We start from the raw sequence: 17005 nt of genomic DNA, 5'->3' as shown, positions 1-17005 counted from the left end.
ATATATATGTAAAAACTTCACCATTGCCCTTTGCCAGCTCTTTGTCCTCTTCCACCAAACCCCCTTTTTGGTGACCCACTGTGTTTAATAAGCGTGGTCTATATGCGCATGTTTGGGTATATTATTTACTCATGAACAGGCAGTGCACTATAGCTATACGACTCCCCCTTCCTCAGCAACCATAAATGCCTACCACTCTCAGGAAGGGGCGAGGCCAGCACTAAGCTCCTCTCGCATCCAAGATGGCGGCACTTGTGGCCCCTTTGTGCAGTTTGCTGGGGTTTGTTGAGAGGCTTGGAGGAAAGAAACTTCAGTAGCCAAGGAATTACGGTTGCTGAGACATTAACTGTTGTCAGGTAAAGCGTCAGGAGGAAGGGCAAGTTTGAATTCATTGTAAATCATTTTAAGATCCATTGTCTTAGCAACCAAAAATCTCAGTATTTGAAGTCGTCTTACCCAGAATTCCTGTGGCTAGTTAGGAACAGACTGTGGTTAAAATAAAATAAAATAAAGTTTCCATCTCTGATACAGTTTTCTGTCATAGCTACCAGACTGTTCTTTACTCTTAGCTGCCTTGGAAACCTTTACAAAAATAAATGTGTGTATAAAACACAAAATCAAAATTTGCTTGAATTTAAGCATGTGTGAGAAGAAACTATAGATTCACATTTTATCCTGGCATCATTTAAAATTTGATTATATACTGCTTTGCCTGATAGAAGGTTGCAGAATGTAATGCTGCCAGCAATTTTTAAAAATAAAACTTCTGATGTAGGCTTTGGAACCAAATAAGCTTTTGGCGATCATCCACAAGGGCCTCTCACTCTTTCTCCATACTCTATCTCGCAGTTCTCTGGCCAGGATGTACGAACCCCGGTACTGTGAGACAACCCCATATGCATCGTCTGCCCTGTTAGTCTCTTTCTTTTCCTTCCCCATTGTGAAGCCGAACATTGATTTATGGGATGGAATTTTTTAAAAAATCACACAGACGCAACTGTCCTATTTAACAACTCACAGGCGTAGGGTTGGAAGTAGGCAGCCAAGCCGTGGTTGGGGAAGCACTCTGCTTCCGTTCATGGCCCCAAACTTGTGTTTTCAGATCAGCCATTATCCAGAAGATCTGGTAGCTTCCTGCAGGGTTTATTTAGGCCATCTCTGAGAAAATGAAGTTCAAAAAAGGTAACTCTTCCAAAAAGTAACAGAGAACTAAAAATAACTGCTTAGAACGGGGAGTTGCCCGGCTCTAATTATAATGTAACCAGACAGGCTGCGCGCGCGGCAGCGTGATTGATGGGCTGCCCCACTTCAGGCCCCAGCCAGCGCGCTAGCTCGCACATGCTTTTTCGATTGCTTGATTTATTTTGGGCTTTTTGGGTTTGTTTGCTTTTTGTTCATTACTGTCTTTTCTTAGTTTACCTACATATGCGTCTGCCGGTTTGTCGGCCGATTTGTCTGTCTGTGCATTGGGCGTACGCAGGTGCCCAGAGGGCCAGACGAGGAATCAGAATCGTAGATACAGGCAGTTATGAGCTGAGCACTGTGGTGCTGGGAACAAACCCCAGGTCCTCTGCAAGAGCAGCCGGCTCTTGTTACCATCTTGATGATTCGCAGATGTTGCCTTGCTTATGGTTTGGTTGCTCTTTTGGATGGAGGGCCTGAGCAAAGATTGTAGACACTGAGAATAACGTTCAAAGATCATCTATGAGCCTAGAAGTTTTAAAACTGCTTTTCTTTCTTCCTTAAAAAAATATTCTTTCATTGAATGGTAACTGATATGGTGATTATGTTAGTTATCCTTGTGTACGAGTGCACTGTGGCCAGTTGGTACACAAAGATGTCCTGTGAGCAGATTGGCTGCTACCCAGTAGATCCATCACCTCTAACTTAAATCATTTCCTTCTGCTGGGACCATCGCAAGTCCTCTCCGTGGGCTCTTTTAAAACAATCACTTAATTGCTGTCGGCCAGCCTTACCCCTGCATCCATCGGTTTTAAATACGGTCTGATTTCCCTTGTGCCTCCTTAACCTCTCTTCTTATGTGTATATGAAATACCAGACATGTGGCATAAACGTCTACGACCGTTTCAAGGTACCACTTCTCTCGGTTAGAAAACGGCGCCTTCTACTCCACTGAACCCGGGCAGGTTACCTCTGAGCCTTCTCCCAGGTTGTTGCTCATTCCTGGGACCGCCGATGTGCCTATAAAACACAGGCTTGGGGTCACCCCCGAGCTGCCCTCTGCTTGGTTTCCTGTTGTTGGCATTCGAGCGGTGGTGGACTCTGAGGCCCCTCACATCATTTTGTTTCCTCCTTCTCCATTTTAAACAGATGATTTCCCCAAACCCCAGATCACGGTTCAACCAGAAACGCAGTCAGCAATAAAAGGCTCCAACGTGAGTTTTACCTGCTCAGCTGCCAGCAGCAGTGACTCCCCGATGACTTTCGCTTGGAAAAAAGACAACGAACTGCTGCAGGATGCTGAAATGGAGAACTATGCACACCTCCGGGCCCAGGGAGGCGAGGTGATGGAGTACACCACCATCCTGAGGCTGCACAGTGTGGCCTTCGCCAGTGAGGGGAAGTACCAGTGCATCATCTCCAACCACTTCGGGTCATCATACTCCGTCAAAGCCAAGCTCACCGTAAACAGTGCGTGATCCACTTCCCTCTAGTGATAAAAGATACCGTTTAGTAATAGTTACAGTGTCTGTCTCCTCCCCTTCCCTTCTCTCTCCCCCACCAACCCGTGCTTTTTATCTTATAGTTTCCCACCTAGCTACAGAAAATTGCTATTCTTTATTATTCGTATCTAAAGTAATGATTTATTAGATCCGCCTCTCTAGATATGGCAAAATGAACCAGAATTAAAATGAACCAGATACTTTTGCTCTCTCTCTGGGGCACGGTGATGTGTGGGACCACAGAGCATGCTGCCTTTAAAAGCTCTGGGTGTGAATTCTGTCACTCCTGATACATAGTTACGGCTCTCACCAAGTGTCTTACCTTTGTACCTGTATCTTCCAACTAGAGATGGGGTCTGGAGAGATGGAGTCTGGAGAGATGGATGGCTCAGTGTTTATGAGCACTGTTTGCTTTTCCAAAGGACCAGGGTTCAATTCCCAGCACCCACGTGGCGGCTCACGACTGTAACTCTGGTTCTAGGGGTTCTGACACCCTCACACAGACAGACACACACACACACACACACACATGCAGGCAAAACACTAATGCACATAAAAATAAAATAAAAAGAGATGCCAAGTGCCACTTCTTAGAAATGCCGTGACCCATAAATAAGACAATGTGTGTGTCGGCAGCTTGGCAGCGCACCTTGGAGTTTGGGTAGCGCTCTGTAAATGCATCCATAGTGGCCACTGTGAGTAAGCAGCGGTGCTGTAGCATCCTTTGCGTGGCAGGCAGACAGTTCTGCAGCTCTAAGATTGTATTTTGGATGCTCTCCACTTTATTGCTTTAACTGTTAATGTCTGCCTGACAGAGGATGAGTTTATTGAGCAAGCCCTTGCTAAGGCCTGGCACACAGGGGAACTGAAAGTGTAGAACAGGACGCAGTCACCAAATGTTAGGTCCTGTCGGACTGGGGAAGAATAGATGAAGTCACAGTGCAGAGAGATTGACTGATTTGCCCAAGATCTCACAGTTAATTTTTGAGAAAGCTAAAATGTGGCCAGAGAATGCCTGCCGGGAGGATCTCCCGTCCAAAGATCCTGTGACCCGAGTGTCATTCTGACTCCGTCCCAACTGAGCCTGTGTAGCCCGGAGCAAGCTATTCCGTTTCTCCAGTTCAAGTTTAGCTTCTCTGTCTTAGAGTACTAACCCTGCCTTACCTAAGTCCCGTATCTCCTTGAGTACCTGGAAGTGGGGCGGGACAGATGACCCTTGGAACGCTAATGTCAACTGCATGGCTCTTGTGGTTTCAGTGTTGCCTTCCTTCACCAAGACCCCCATGGACCTCACCATCCGCGCCGGGGCCATGGCCCGCCTGGAGTGTGCTGCTGTGGGACACCCGGCCCCACAGATAGCCTGGCAGAAGGATGGAGGCACAGACTTCCCCGCTGCCCGGGAGAGGCGAATGCACGTGATGCCTGAGGACGAAGTCTTCTTCATAGTGGATGTGAAGATCGAGGACATTGGCGTGTACAGCTGCACGGCTCAGAACAGCGCTGGCAGCGTTTCTGCAAACGCCACCCTGACGGTGCTAGGTAAGGCAGGTGCTTTCCTAAGATTCTGAGCCCCTCTCGAATGCCCCGACTCACCCAGAGACCCTTCTTGTTAGAAGCAGCTGGGGGATGAGGCAGATGAAGACACAGAGAGTTCTGTCTTTAAAAGAGCTGCCTCTGGGTAGCTTTGAAGCCAGGAGACATTTTACATATTCAGGCCTGTGACCAGGGAGATGACTCTGCCCCCTTCACTCCGAGTACAGCCTTCAGTCTTGTCTTCATAGGCAGGCATTGTTCACAACCATTGGACAGCTCAGCGTTGTAAAAAGTATGAAGGAAAGTGTCTCTAGATAGACAGGGAAGACCCGTCCCCTTCCTTTGCCTCCCATGCCTCTGTGGAATTCTTACCACCTACTTAAACAGGTGTTTCTCAGATTCGGATCTCTAGGGTCTCCAGGTCTCTAGGAGAGCTATAGTAACCTACCAAGATGTCAGGAAACAGGAAGGCCTTTCAAGGTCTCTGGCATGAGAAACTTCATTTTAAAGAAATAAACATGGGGATGGTTAAGAGTATGTCCCGCTTCAGATGACCTGCCTTTGGTTCTCAGCACCCACAGTGTCAGTTTGCACCTGCCTTTATCTCCAGCCCCAGGGAACCTACCCCCTCTGGCCTCCACAGAGCACACACCTTTCCACACACAGACACATACATGTCAAATACACAGTTACAAGTAATCAAAGGAAATCTCTAAAGAGTGTTTGCCTTTGTCAACGTATCAGCAGCCTTGTGCATGAAATTAATATTTTTTTTACCAATTTTCTAGATTAAATAATATTTTATCTTCCAGTAATTACTAGCTTTGGAACATTATGAGGGAGGGTGAGGTAAAAACTCATAGATTTCCCTGGTGGAATGGGTGATATGATCCGAGGTTGCCTTGACTGGGGGCTCTTTAATACACCTGTTCAATGAGCTGTAGGGGTATAAGATTTGAATAAATTCCCCTGTGAGCTCTTAAATGGAACCCGGTTTTCATCTAGGAAATCTCAAACCTTGTGTTTTCAGAGACTCCATCATTTCTGCGGCCTCTGTTAGACAGAACTGTCACCAAGGGAGAAACGGCGGTCCTACAGTGCATCGCTGGTGGGAGTCCACCCCCCAGGCTGAACTGGACGAAAGATGACAGCCCGTTGGTGGTGACCGAGAGGCACTTTTTTGCAGCAGGCAATCAGCTGCTGATTATTGTGGACTCGGACGTCAGCGACGCCGGGAAGTACACGTGTGAAATGTCCAACACCCTCGGCACCGAGAGAGGCAACATGCGCCTCAGCGTGATTCCCACTCCCACCTGCGACTCCCCGCACATGACCGCCCCGTCCTTAGACGATGACGGCTGGGCCACCGTGGGCGTCGTGATCATAGCCGTGGTTTGCTGTGTGGTGGGCACGTCCCTCGTGTGGGTGGTCATCATCTACCACACGAGGCGGAGGAACGAAGACTGCAGCATTACTAACACAGGTGTGTAAACAGCAGCCTGGCCGGGGCTGTGGGAGTCATGTGGATTTGTGGTTTCCTAGGCAGGCTCTTCTAGGGGCTGTCTCACGGTCTGAGTCCCTCTCACAAGGGTGACTCATTTGCTGTGAGCTGCAGGAATGCGGGTAGCTAAAAATGACACCCCAGCCTGAAATAACGCCAGTGCGCAGAGATTAATCTTTTTTTACTAAAACCTCATCAGGATATCCTGATGGCGGAGAGATAAAACCCAAAGCACAGTGAAATCCCTCCTCTTCAGAATGGATGCAAGCAAGGAGGCAGGAGCCGCAGTAGCGAGGTAGTTGGCTCACCCTCTAGTGGCAGCTCTTCGTGTTCTGTGTACGCATGCGCACAGCCCAGCAGGATTTTGTCGTGAGGGTTGCCTGCACCTTCTGCTACTGATGAGATGAGAGCGATCCAAGGGCTCCATTTATGGTTTTGACTCGTTACCTTTTGAACATATGGTTTTGAAATTTGGGCAAGGGTGTATTTCGTGGGCAATAAAGTGAAAATTAACTCGGGCCCAAAGCTGAAAAGCAGCCATGGGCCGTTCCTGGTTTTTCCAGAATAGATTGTCCCTTAACTGGTGTTACAGAAAGCAGACCAGTGCGGGCAGCGGGCAGCTCCGGGGCAAGACTCCTCATGGATGCTGTTGTTTGATTACAGATGAGACCAACTTGCCGGCCGATATCCCTAGTTATCTGTCCTCTCAGGGAACGTTAGCTGACAGACAGGATGGATACATCTCCTCGGAAAACGGAAGTCACCACCAGTTCCTTACTTCTTCGGGCGGGTTTTTCTTACCGCAACACGACAGTGCTGGTAAGTCTAAGATGTCCAGGGACTGTTGTTTTAAAGTCACGGGGGACGTCCCAGATGTAACAGTAATTTTCAGAAGAAATTGGTGACGGTGATGAGGCCCTAGCCCAAGATTGCTAGCAAAACTACAGTTCTCTCCCCCACCCTATCCTCTGTCATCTCCCCTTCCCTCCCCCTCTTCCCCTTCTCTTCCCATCCTTTCCCCCACCCCCACCTTTGCTTACTGTTTTTCCAGAATGGATATTAAGGTTTTCTTAAAGACTAGATACAGTGGGAAGGTGCTCATGAGAAAGAGAGAATCAACCTCAGAGAAAGAGAATTGACCCCTCTGAGTAGGAATAGTGCCCTTTTATAGCTGCTCGGGGAACAAATCTAAACAAAGAGAAAGACAAGCACAAGTAAAACTTGGAAACACAGAACAAAGAAACTGAAGAAAATAGTAGAAAACCAACAGATCTCCCACGCTCGTGGATTGGAAGGATTAAGATGGAAGGAAAATTGCTATCGGAAGCGCTCTACAGATTCATGGAAGTCCCCACAAAATTCCAGTGTCTGGAGCCTGGAGAGATGGCACAAGTGCTCCTCTGGAGGGCTTGGCTCTGCTTCTCAGTGGCTCACAACTACCGTAATTTCAGCTCCAGGGCATCTGCTGTTTTATGTGCAAGTGTGCAAGCTCGTGTGTGCACACACTTGTACACACACACACACACACATTTTTTTATCCTTTTGTTAAATTCTTGAAAAACACTTTTTCATGGTAAGAGAAAATAGGCAAATTAGGTCGAATTTAATTTATCCGAGGATGTCCCCTTCCCTTAGCACTGTGAATGCTCTTTGGCGCCGAGTGTCCCGTGTTGGAGTTTCTTGCATGGTGACAGAGGCCAGGTATCTTAAACACGACCAGGGGGGAAGCTGATGTCGCTGCTGTGGGTGCCTTCTATGTCTGATACTAAAGATGGAGAAACCGTGGTGCAGGAGCATCTCAGCCCAGACACATTCCCGGTGTACACAGGCAATCAGAGCACTTCCCAGATAGGTGGTTTACAGGAAGACTGGGAAATATATACATGGTGTTGGGCACATGCCAATGACTCTACCTGTGAAAAGCTGCTGGGGCTTTTCTCAGCATTTTCTCTTTTAGTATGCACCTTTATTGAGTATTTATAGTTGCTCTCTACCGGACTGCATAACTGGGAAGGAAGCATGCTTGTTTTCAGCTTCAGAGTTTAGTCACCAGTGAGGCGAGTACTTCCCAGTGGACTGCTGTGTCCACTGCTAACTGTTTATCATGTGTGACAACTCTGAGACCATCTCCGTAATCCTCCCACTGCTGTGTCCACTGCTAACTGTTTCATTGTTCCATATGTTTAATTGAGCTACCGGGAGATGTTTTGGTTTGGCTTGGTTTTTTGACTCGGCTTTGAGGTATGATACTACGGCTACTAGTCACTGAGTCTGGTCATCTGGAACATTTCACAGAAGGCCATAGTGCTGAGCGTTCAAACCATGGCTGTACTCATCGATCCGCTTCCATTAGAATCCAAACGGGGCTAGCAATAAGGTTGGCACACTTAGCTCAGTGCTTATCAGGAGTTAACTATAGCTGCCCTGATTGGTGGATCGCAATTTAAAACATTTATAGTCCAGATCCAAGAATAGCTTTTAATGGACCATTACAGTTTCAGCTTCATGGGCCTCAAGAAACTGGAAAAAAATTCCTATGTATGTGTGTACTTTCTCTTTCTTACTACATCCTAGCCAAATTTTCTTCTGTAAATATGGAAAATGCAGAACCAGAGCAAATGTTGAATGACATTTAATACCAGTTCAGTGACTGAGGTTTGTTTCTTAAAGGGACATGCCATATTGACAACAGCAGTGAAGCCGAGGTGGACGCTGCCCCTGACCCATTTCTTTGCCCTTTTGTGGGCTCCACAGGCCCTGTATACTTGAAGGGGAATGTATACGGCCAAGATCCATTTGAAGTTTATTTTCCAGGTATGGTTTTCTTGACTAAATACAGTTCTGTTTCCTGAAAAGACTAATGTAGATGAAAGTTTCTGTCACACCCAGTCCTGCAGCCGTTCAGACCCAAATAAACACACAGAGGCATATAGTAATTACAAACTGTTTGGCCTATTGCTCAGGCTTATTACTAACTAGCTCTTACAACTTAATTTAAGTTAATTATGGGTTAATTTAACCCATAATTCGTATCTATGTTTAGCCACATGGGTTGGTACCTTTTCTCAGTGAGGCATTCTCATCTTGCTTCCTCTGCATCCTTCCTGAAGTGCTAACTGTATCTCCTTCTGTTGTGGAACCACCTTGAAAAGGATGCAGTTCTGACCCGAGGGTAGCTCTAATGGACCACTATGAGACCAGCTACATGAAGAAGGACTGCTTCCCATGCACTCATCCCTCAGAGGAGCCCTGTGAACGGAACCTCAGTAGCATCCCGTGGCCACACTCACGAAAGCCAGTGACCTTCATGTACACTCAGAACGAGGGACCCACACTTCAGCCTCTGTGTTTAAACAAGTCCTCTCTGGATTTTAGTACAAGTCAGGAACCAGGATCAGTTACTTCAAGTAATTCTTTCATGGGTAAGTTTATCAAGCTGGGGATTACCTTACTTCTCTGATTCAAGCTTCATCTTGCTTTGGGCAATGGTTTCATTCCTGATGTGATTGTGATGTCCTCCAAGTTGCAGGTCTTTCTAAACTGCAGTCAGGGCTGGGAATTGTGTGTGGTTATGTATTTAATCTGTACCTAAGCCCCAGGAGCTTTCTGGGTTATGCTGTGTGTGGCATGGAGGAGACAAGGGTTTGGGGAATGACTTAGGAGCTGAGTTTGTCAGCCATGTGGAAAAAGTGGTTTTGGGTCCCGGCAGCCTGAGGGGTGGAGTTGTATTCTCTGCATGGTTGTGGTTTCGTACGTCTGGTGGCTTCTAACTGAACTCACAGTGGAAGCTGGGGAAGGCAACATCCTACCTAGCCAAGCTTCAGACAGTTGAGATGATCATCGGCAGAGGCCTGCAGTGCTTGCAGAGCAAACCCGTGCAGGTAGATAACAGCGAACCCTATAGGTAGATTGTGAGACTTTAGAGGGAAGAACAGAGAGCTAATGCTGCCATTTCTACTGAGTGAAGCAGTCAGAGAAACAAGCCCCAACCTGCCCTGGTGTGTTTTTGTGTTCTTGGTTTGTTTTTAAAGCAAAAATTCCAAGCCATTTTACTTAAGTGTTTAAGAAATTTTATCCATTGTTCCAGTATTCCTATACTTTCCTGAAGAAAAAAAAAATGAAAGTATATTCTGTAGAACTAGGGTAGGCATTTTAGTTAATCAGATGGTTTTTTGCTACAGTTGAAGAAAGGGCAAGACAAGAATCTGTCGGAAATACACTGGCTGTGTATTACGCAGTCACCCCGTCCTGGAGAATCATGAGCTCAGATATCCTCAGGCAAGGGCTCCGGGGCATTTTTCAATTGACAGGCTTCAGGAAGTTCAATGTTCAGTGGTTAGTGTTGCTGAGGGTCAGGAGAAAACAAAAATGGGCATGTTTGTTTGGTGGCTTTAAAGACACTGGTGTGCAGGTGTTCTTTGCTGCATCCTATAGACAGTGTGTTCACAGTGCACACCAAGTCCCGCATAGGATGCTGGGAAAAGCTTAGTCGTGTTAATGGAAACATGCTGGTTCCTTTTGGCGTTCCTTTACGTTCTAGCGAAAGGACCCATGTGTTCATGGGATTTTCTTTTCTTGTAGGAACCTTTGGAAAGCCTCTGAGGAGACCTCACCTGGACGCCTTTTCGAGCTTTGGGAAGCCGCCAGACTGTCAGCCGAGGCCTTTTCACGTGACAGAGCTGTCCTCTGCAGAGTTGGACTCTGAGTCAGAGGAAGATGCAAAAGAAAGGACCGAGTTTCGGGAGGATAATCACAGGGGTACCGATCAACAGACATTAGATTCGTACAGGACTCCAGACTGCCAGCCTTGTGACTTGGGCACATAGACCGGGAGGACCAAAGAAAAGCTTCCACATGCTACCTCATCTGGGCTCCTATTTAAAAGAGACAGAATCCAATGTTTCTAAATGGACTCACAAAGTTTAAAAAGGAAAAAAAAAAAAAAAGCTTTATTTATACAGAGGAACCAAAATTACAAAAAGTTATAAAAATTTATACCGGGAATAACTTTCATATAAAAATGCATTTTAAAAAGTATTTTATAACTTTGTTTTATATGAAAAATATCCTATGTAAATTAATGGTATAAGTCCATTTTATGTATTTTTATAAAGCCAGATTTCTTTTTATTGAGGATGAGTACTAAAGCCTTTTTAAATAATCCCATCTTACACCTTTTTTTGAATAGAGGCCACTTTATTCTATTTTGCACATTGCATTTAATAAAATGTGTCGTTTGGTGCCAAGCCCCATTTATACAATAAGAGATTTTATTGTTTTCAATGCATTTTAGACCTATTTCATTTGTATTATCACATCTCAAATGAATTGACGTTATATTTAGCATATTAAAAGTACAGCCAAAGGGCCCATTCAGACCACCCCACCCCCTGGATGGTTAACAAACTGTCGTCACGTGGGTCACAGCCAAGTGCACTCCGGCAGGCAGTCATCAGAAGGTGTTCCTAGCCTCGCAAACAGAAGGAGATCTGATGCTGCCAACTGGTCCCAGCTGCGGCTCGAATGACCCCATAATCCATATTTCCTTAATGAAGCCAATGCCTTTGTGGCCCGGTACCTACTGTCTGCCACGGGAGTTTCCCGTCCACCATGGCTTGAGTTAGAACTAGAAGGTTCTGGATCGCATGTCTCTGCTGTGGAAAAAAGCCATGGCGAAGGTGGTTTTCCATCCACAGTGGCTGTGGGATGCCACCCCAGTCTCCGCTGCCTTACTAATCTTCACTGGTTGTGGTTGGTGTACACACAGTGGCTGGTTCGACCGTGCACCGTGCCTCTAAAGTATTTTGAAGCAAATTTTTTTAAGGAACGTATTTTACTAACTTTGTCATCCCTTCTGTTTGTTTTAAACAGTATTAAGGGAGGATGCTGCATGTCAGGCTCATGCATGTATAAATGCATGGGAATTTTCAACACTGTGTACCCTGGCTCCAAGCAATAGAGTAGATAAACCTACTACACTTGAGGGCTCTGATGATAAAACTTGACATTCGTTCTTAGAAAACTCTTATTTATGTGCCATTTAAAGAAAACACTCTGGCCCATGATGAATTGCCATGACAAGAGTTAGTATGCTTACTAAATTTAAAAAATAGACAATTGAAGGTGTGGGATTCCGTCATTTCCAGTTTTGTAAAGTAAACTAAACAGTGCTAGAGAAAGGGGAATCTTCTGTGAGGACGTACGTGGTAGAGGTAAGGTTTCCCTGCTCTGTGTCCTTCTCTATTGAGAACCAGGGTCCCAAGCCTAAACCACGGCAAGCTTTCTTCTTAGACCTTAGAATCTAAGACAAGAAGTGTGTGCCTCCATGGACAGCCAGCAACTAGAAGTGATTTCCCTTACTCTGGCTTTATTAAACTGTCAGATTTTCAAAATCTTATTGTGGATTTGTCTACATTGTTACCTGAAGTCCAAATGTAGACTTCTTAATTATGAATTTCTTTTGAAGGAGTTGTTTTTTTTTTTCCAAATTTTGGCACAGAAGTTTAAGTTAACACCTTAAACTGAAATACTGGGTTACCAAATGGATCAGCAGTGAAGAACCCTTGCTGATTTCACAGAGGGCCTGGGTTCAGTTCCCAGCACTCTCAGGGTGGTTCACAACTATCTGTCACTTAGTGCCAAGGGGCGGGTCTGATGCCTTGTGCTGCTACAAGCAGCAGACATACACATGGTGCCCAGACATACCTGTAGACAAACTCTCACATAACGTAAGAAGAAATCTTTCTAAACAGGAGGAAAAAACTGGCTTTCTCAGCATAATTTCACTGTGCTTTGGCCAAACTTGTGGATCAAATATAAATCTTACCTGACTAGAAAAGAGAAACTCAGCTCCTCGGACATCAGCAAGAAAAGAGTATACACCGTATTGATACTTCATAGTGAATGACCAAATATGCAGACATTAGATTCTAAAATAACATAAAGGCAAGGACAAATGTGAGATCCCTTGGTCTGCTCATTTTATTTTTGTGATGGTGGGGATCGAACCCAGGGCCTCAATTAAGTGCTTTATTCACTAAGCTATACCTCCAACCTAAGATGTGGTTTGTTTCTGAGTAGAATTCTTCAACTTTCAGCAGAGCTTTCTTGTTTTCTGGTAGGTCACACCTCGTACAAACATATCTTAATAGATGGTTGTAGAACTTTATCTTTCTTCATCCCACTGTTAATGCTAAAGATATTTATTCTGTGTAATCTTGACCTCTTTAAGGTCTTGGAGTAGCCCTTAGCTTAATAAGCATCCACAATTACCTGTATGGATTTCGTTGTCTCCCTACAGAAGAAAAGCACAAATTATTTCTCAGAGCAGGGCTAGTCAGAACCTTTGGAATACTCTGTACTGTCTCAGGAATGTGAGAGAAATAACTTGAAGCCAGCGTGACAACAGATGTTCGGTGCTGCGAGGTTTCTGAAGACTGAGACCTGAATATCGTTGTAGAATGTTCTGTCTATCTTCCCTGTTCTCAGGACCATGTGCAATAGGATCATTTGGAGCTTGCATTTTTAAAGGCAGTATTCTGTTAGCGCATTGAATAACAGTACCCTGTCCCTCCAAACAAAATCAGTCTTCAACAAGGTACCATTCCTTCATGAGTTGCTCCAGAAATGATTGTTTACCAGAACTCTTTCTTAAGGCATGTATTAACCTGTGTGACACAAGAGTACGGTAATAGGCCCTGAGAGATTTCAAATGGGACCGAAAAGCGGTTGGTCCAGTCTTATAATAGACTCGCCAGAGGGTCTGTACGCATGCATTTACAGAATTAGCCCAATAAATGGAGTCACTTCTCTATTTTTTTAAGAAATTTGATATTGGATAGAGTGTTTTTTGACAAAAATTGTTTTATTTTTTAATAGTTTATCTTGATAATTTTTTGGTCAAATCTATCCTTACTGTAAAATTTCAAGTTCTCTTTCTTTCCTGCTCACTTCATTTAATACCAAGGATCTCAGTACTTGATTTTAAATTCCATATCATGTGTTAGCTATCCTTGATGAATGAAGAGAAAGTTTAACCGATACTCATGCAGCTTTTTAATACATTTACATTGTCAAATGTTCTTAAGAATGGAAGTTATTCACAGCTGTTAAAAGTTAATGCTTAGATTTTTGTCTACGACTACTTTCTTTTCATGCCTCTTTCTTGTGCCTATGACTGTTTGATTTAGCTCAGTGTCTTAGGTCCAGTTTGAAGACAACACCTAATGTCACTGTGAGGTTATTATCGTGGTTTTCACAAAGTTGATTTATTTACTTTTTATTGTTTTTGCAGAGTGGTTTTTATGTTTGTTTGCTATATTTGTTTGTTTTTTTATTTATGTGCTTGTTTGGTTAGGTGTGGTTCTTTTTGAGATGCTGAACTGAGCTAAGTGAAAGCTTTCCCAGGGGACCCACATCCCTAGGTCCATCAGTGTTTGGTTTGGTCCCTTTTTTTCTCCATATGGCCTTTTTGGCCTATCTCCAGATCAGAGTTGAAATTCGGCAGCTCCCTCATTTGCCCAGCATTATGTACACAACGCTATATTTTTCCCAGGTTAATCAATGGACAGAAGGAATTTCTCAATTACATAAATGGCATGGTCACATGCTACTCTTTCTTGTCCAGTAAGCCTCTGTGGCCAGCTCTGATTTTTTTTTTTTTTTTCTCGAGACAGGGTTTCTCCGTAACTTTTGGTTCCTGTCCTGGAACTATTTCTTGTAGACCAGGCTGGCCTCGAACTCACAGAGATCCGCCTGCCTCTGCCTCCTGAGTGCTAGGATTAAAGGCGTGCGCCACCACCGCCCGGCCCCCAGCTCTGATTTTGTATCTAAAACGTTTGCTTTCTCACCGAACAACCTGCGTGTGTCACGCAAACTTGGAGCACCGTGGTGGCTGAAGCTGTTTGTACCTGTGTTCCCACCTGTCCAGAATGTTCCCAGCGCAGGTTCCCACTAGTTTAATCATCGCCAATTCCTGTTGACTTGGCACCTGAGTTATCTCAAGGTCTTCCACGGCTCTCCTGGGATCCCACGGTGGTACCTGGAGTTCAGGCTCTTACCTGTCATTTACAGGAGTGACTGAACAGGTCTCATTACCTATTTTAGTCAGTCCATTGTCTTCGCTCTTACCAGAAATAGCTTTCTCAAGTCGATCTGAGTGGATCAAATGACTCACTTTACAGCATCACTAGGTGACCCCACGGCTACCATTTCAGCCATGCCTCGTGTCTTCCCCAGAACACTCTCAGACTTAAAACGCCACAGTTCTTTCCAGGCTCGGCACACTGTCTGCTCAGGACCTTCCTTTCTTCTGAGGCCTTTACCTGCGAAGCCATTTCATCTGCCCTCTACAGTATATGCTAATGTACATATGTATTCTTAAAATAAATATCCCTTCAAATTCCTAGGCTGGATACAAATAGTTATCTCCCAAATTGTTTTCCCTCCCTGGCAGGCCTCTCCAGGACCACTCTTGTGGTCTTATCACAACCTTTTTGCTCCTGAGGCACAGTGAAAAAAAAAAACCCTCAAGAAAGTGGTTGTTCATGAAGCTGTCTGTGACATATTGCAAACACTAAACAGTCAACCTGTATGCCAATGAGATGGTTTCAACATAAACAAATGAAGGAATGAATGAAAATGACATGAGTTGGGTATAGCATTGTCCCCAAGGGCCTCTGTGCTGGAAGCTTGGGCTTGAGTGTCACGTGGTGTGGTGAGCCTGTAAAAGGTGGGGCCCAGTCCAAGGTAACTGAGTCGCTGTGGACACCCTCAAACGGAATTTAGTAGTTCTTACGGGACCTGCTGGTTCCCACAGAGAAACGTTGCTTCCGAGAGCTTGGCTAGTTGTCCCAGTGCTTGGTTTCCTGTCTTGTTTTGTGATCCTGCCCACACTTGCTCCATTGGTGCCGTATGCCACCTTCACCAGGGCCAGCATGCGTCGCTCAAATCCCAAACCATGGGGCAAACTTCTTTGTAAGTGCCCAACCTCCCTATTTCATTACAGCCACAGGAACCAGAAGAACATAGAGCTCAAAGTCCTCTTTTCTTTGTTTTGTTTTTGTCTGTTTCTTTGCTTTTAAACAGCCCTCGAGATCAATGGTTCTCAACCTCCCTAATGCTGTGACCCTTTAATACAGTTTCTCTTGTCATGGTGACCCCCAGCCATAAAATTATTACTGTTTGCTACTTTGTAACTGTAATTTTGCTACTGTTATTAATCAATCTGATATGTAACCCCTATGAAAAGCCTGTTCAAGCCCAAAGGGTCAGCCCCACAGCTTGAGAACCAGGTACCTAGACCCTGTGGCCTAGCACTTCCCAGGAAACTTAACTCATGTGCGGTGTGCCAGAGGTAAGCAGGTAAGTACAGAGATTATTTAAATTTCTGTAGGAAAAGTAAGTGGCTCCACCTGACTGTATGGTGCGGAGGTGGGGACTCAGCTGTTGCTGCTTCTGCATTTACAATGCTAATGTCCTCTATCTATAAATACAGTGGCTAGAATCATATGCAGCCGTATGTATCATTCCCAAAGTTCACCTCTTCATTTTCCTCTCCTGTATTTTTCTCATTCAAACTTCTTAAAGTCATAGTTCCTTTTCAAAAAGTACACTTAAATCTAGTTGGAACTGCTTGACCCAAGTCACCAGTACTCTGTTTCCAAACTGGGTACCATTTACATTTCTAGCCATGTAGAAAATTGCGGGGATCTTTGTTAATCACTATTTCTAACTAGACTCAAGTTTTGCTGATTTTTCTTTTCCACATTTTAGGAGAGGCTGTCGGTGGGAAAACAGGCTAGCCTCAGCTTGTAATTCTCCTGCCTCAGCATTCCAGGTACTAGGCTAGATATTTGTTGTTGGTGCCCTAGCATGGTTTTGTTTATGTGCATTGGAATTCATGTTTGCAAGTTGTCATTTTCCTCTTTTTATGCCACTTATCCTGTTTTAGTGATTTGATGATCATCTTGTGAAGCCACTGCAGCTTGGGTTTAGATCAGCTTTCAGGAGATGGAGAGGTGGCTCCATGGTTAAGAGCACTTAATGCTCTCTCAGAAGACCTAGGTCTAAGTCCCCGCACCCACATGGCAGCTCACGACTCTCTCTAACTTCATTTTCATCATATCTGATACTTCCTTCTATGCTCCAGGGGTACTTGGCACATCCATGCAAATACACATACACAATACACATAACATAAAACTAACTTCGAGCTTGTTTGAGGGTCTAGCGGAGGAGCACAGCCACTCTTACACTCTTGACCAAAGAGCGGTCCTCCTCCATTCTG

The 17005-nt window shown here is 44.9% G+C and overlaps 1 protein-coding gene across 1 annotated transcript in view; it reads left to right on the top strand.

The window, feature by feature from the left end:
- Lrig3 (leucine rich repeats and immunoglobulin like domains 3) overlaps positions 1-13843 on the top strand; it is a 52069-nt gene extending 38226 nt beyond the window's left edge. The window contains exons 13-19 of the mRNA XM_050163865.1: positions 2332-2652; positions 3942-4223; positions 5248-5700; positions 6382-6537; positions 8389-8532; positions 8871-9140; positions 10300-13843. Of these exons, the coding sequence (XP_050019822.1) occupies positions 2332-2652; positions 3942-4223; positions 5248-5700; positions 6382-6537; positions 8389-8532; positions 8871-9140; positions 10300-10544 (1871 nt within the window). The 3' untranslated portion in view covers positions 10545-13843. The remainder of the gene's footprint in view (positions 1-2331; positions 2653-3941; positions 4224-5247; positions 5701-6381; positions 6538-8388; positions 8533-8870; positions 9141-10299) is intronic.
- The last annotated feature ends 3162 nt before the right edge of the window (positions 13844-17005 follow it).

This window comes from Alexandromys fortis, unplaced genomic scaffold (genome assembly GCF_014885135.2).
Source record: "Alexandromys fortis isolate MF-2015 unplaced genomic scaffold, M_Fortis_MF-2015_v1.1 scaffold_125, whole genome shotgun sequence".
Lineage (NCBI taxonomy): Eukaryota > Metazoa > Chordata > Mammalia > Rodentia > Cricetidae > Alexandromys > Alexandromys fortis.
This window is presented reverse-complemented; position numbering and strand designations above follow the sequence as displayed.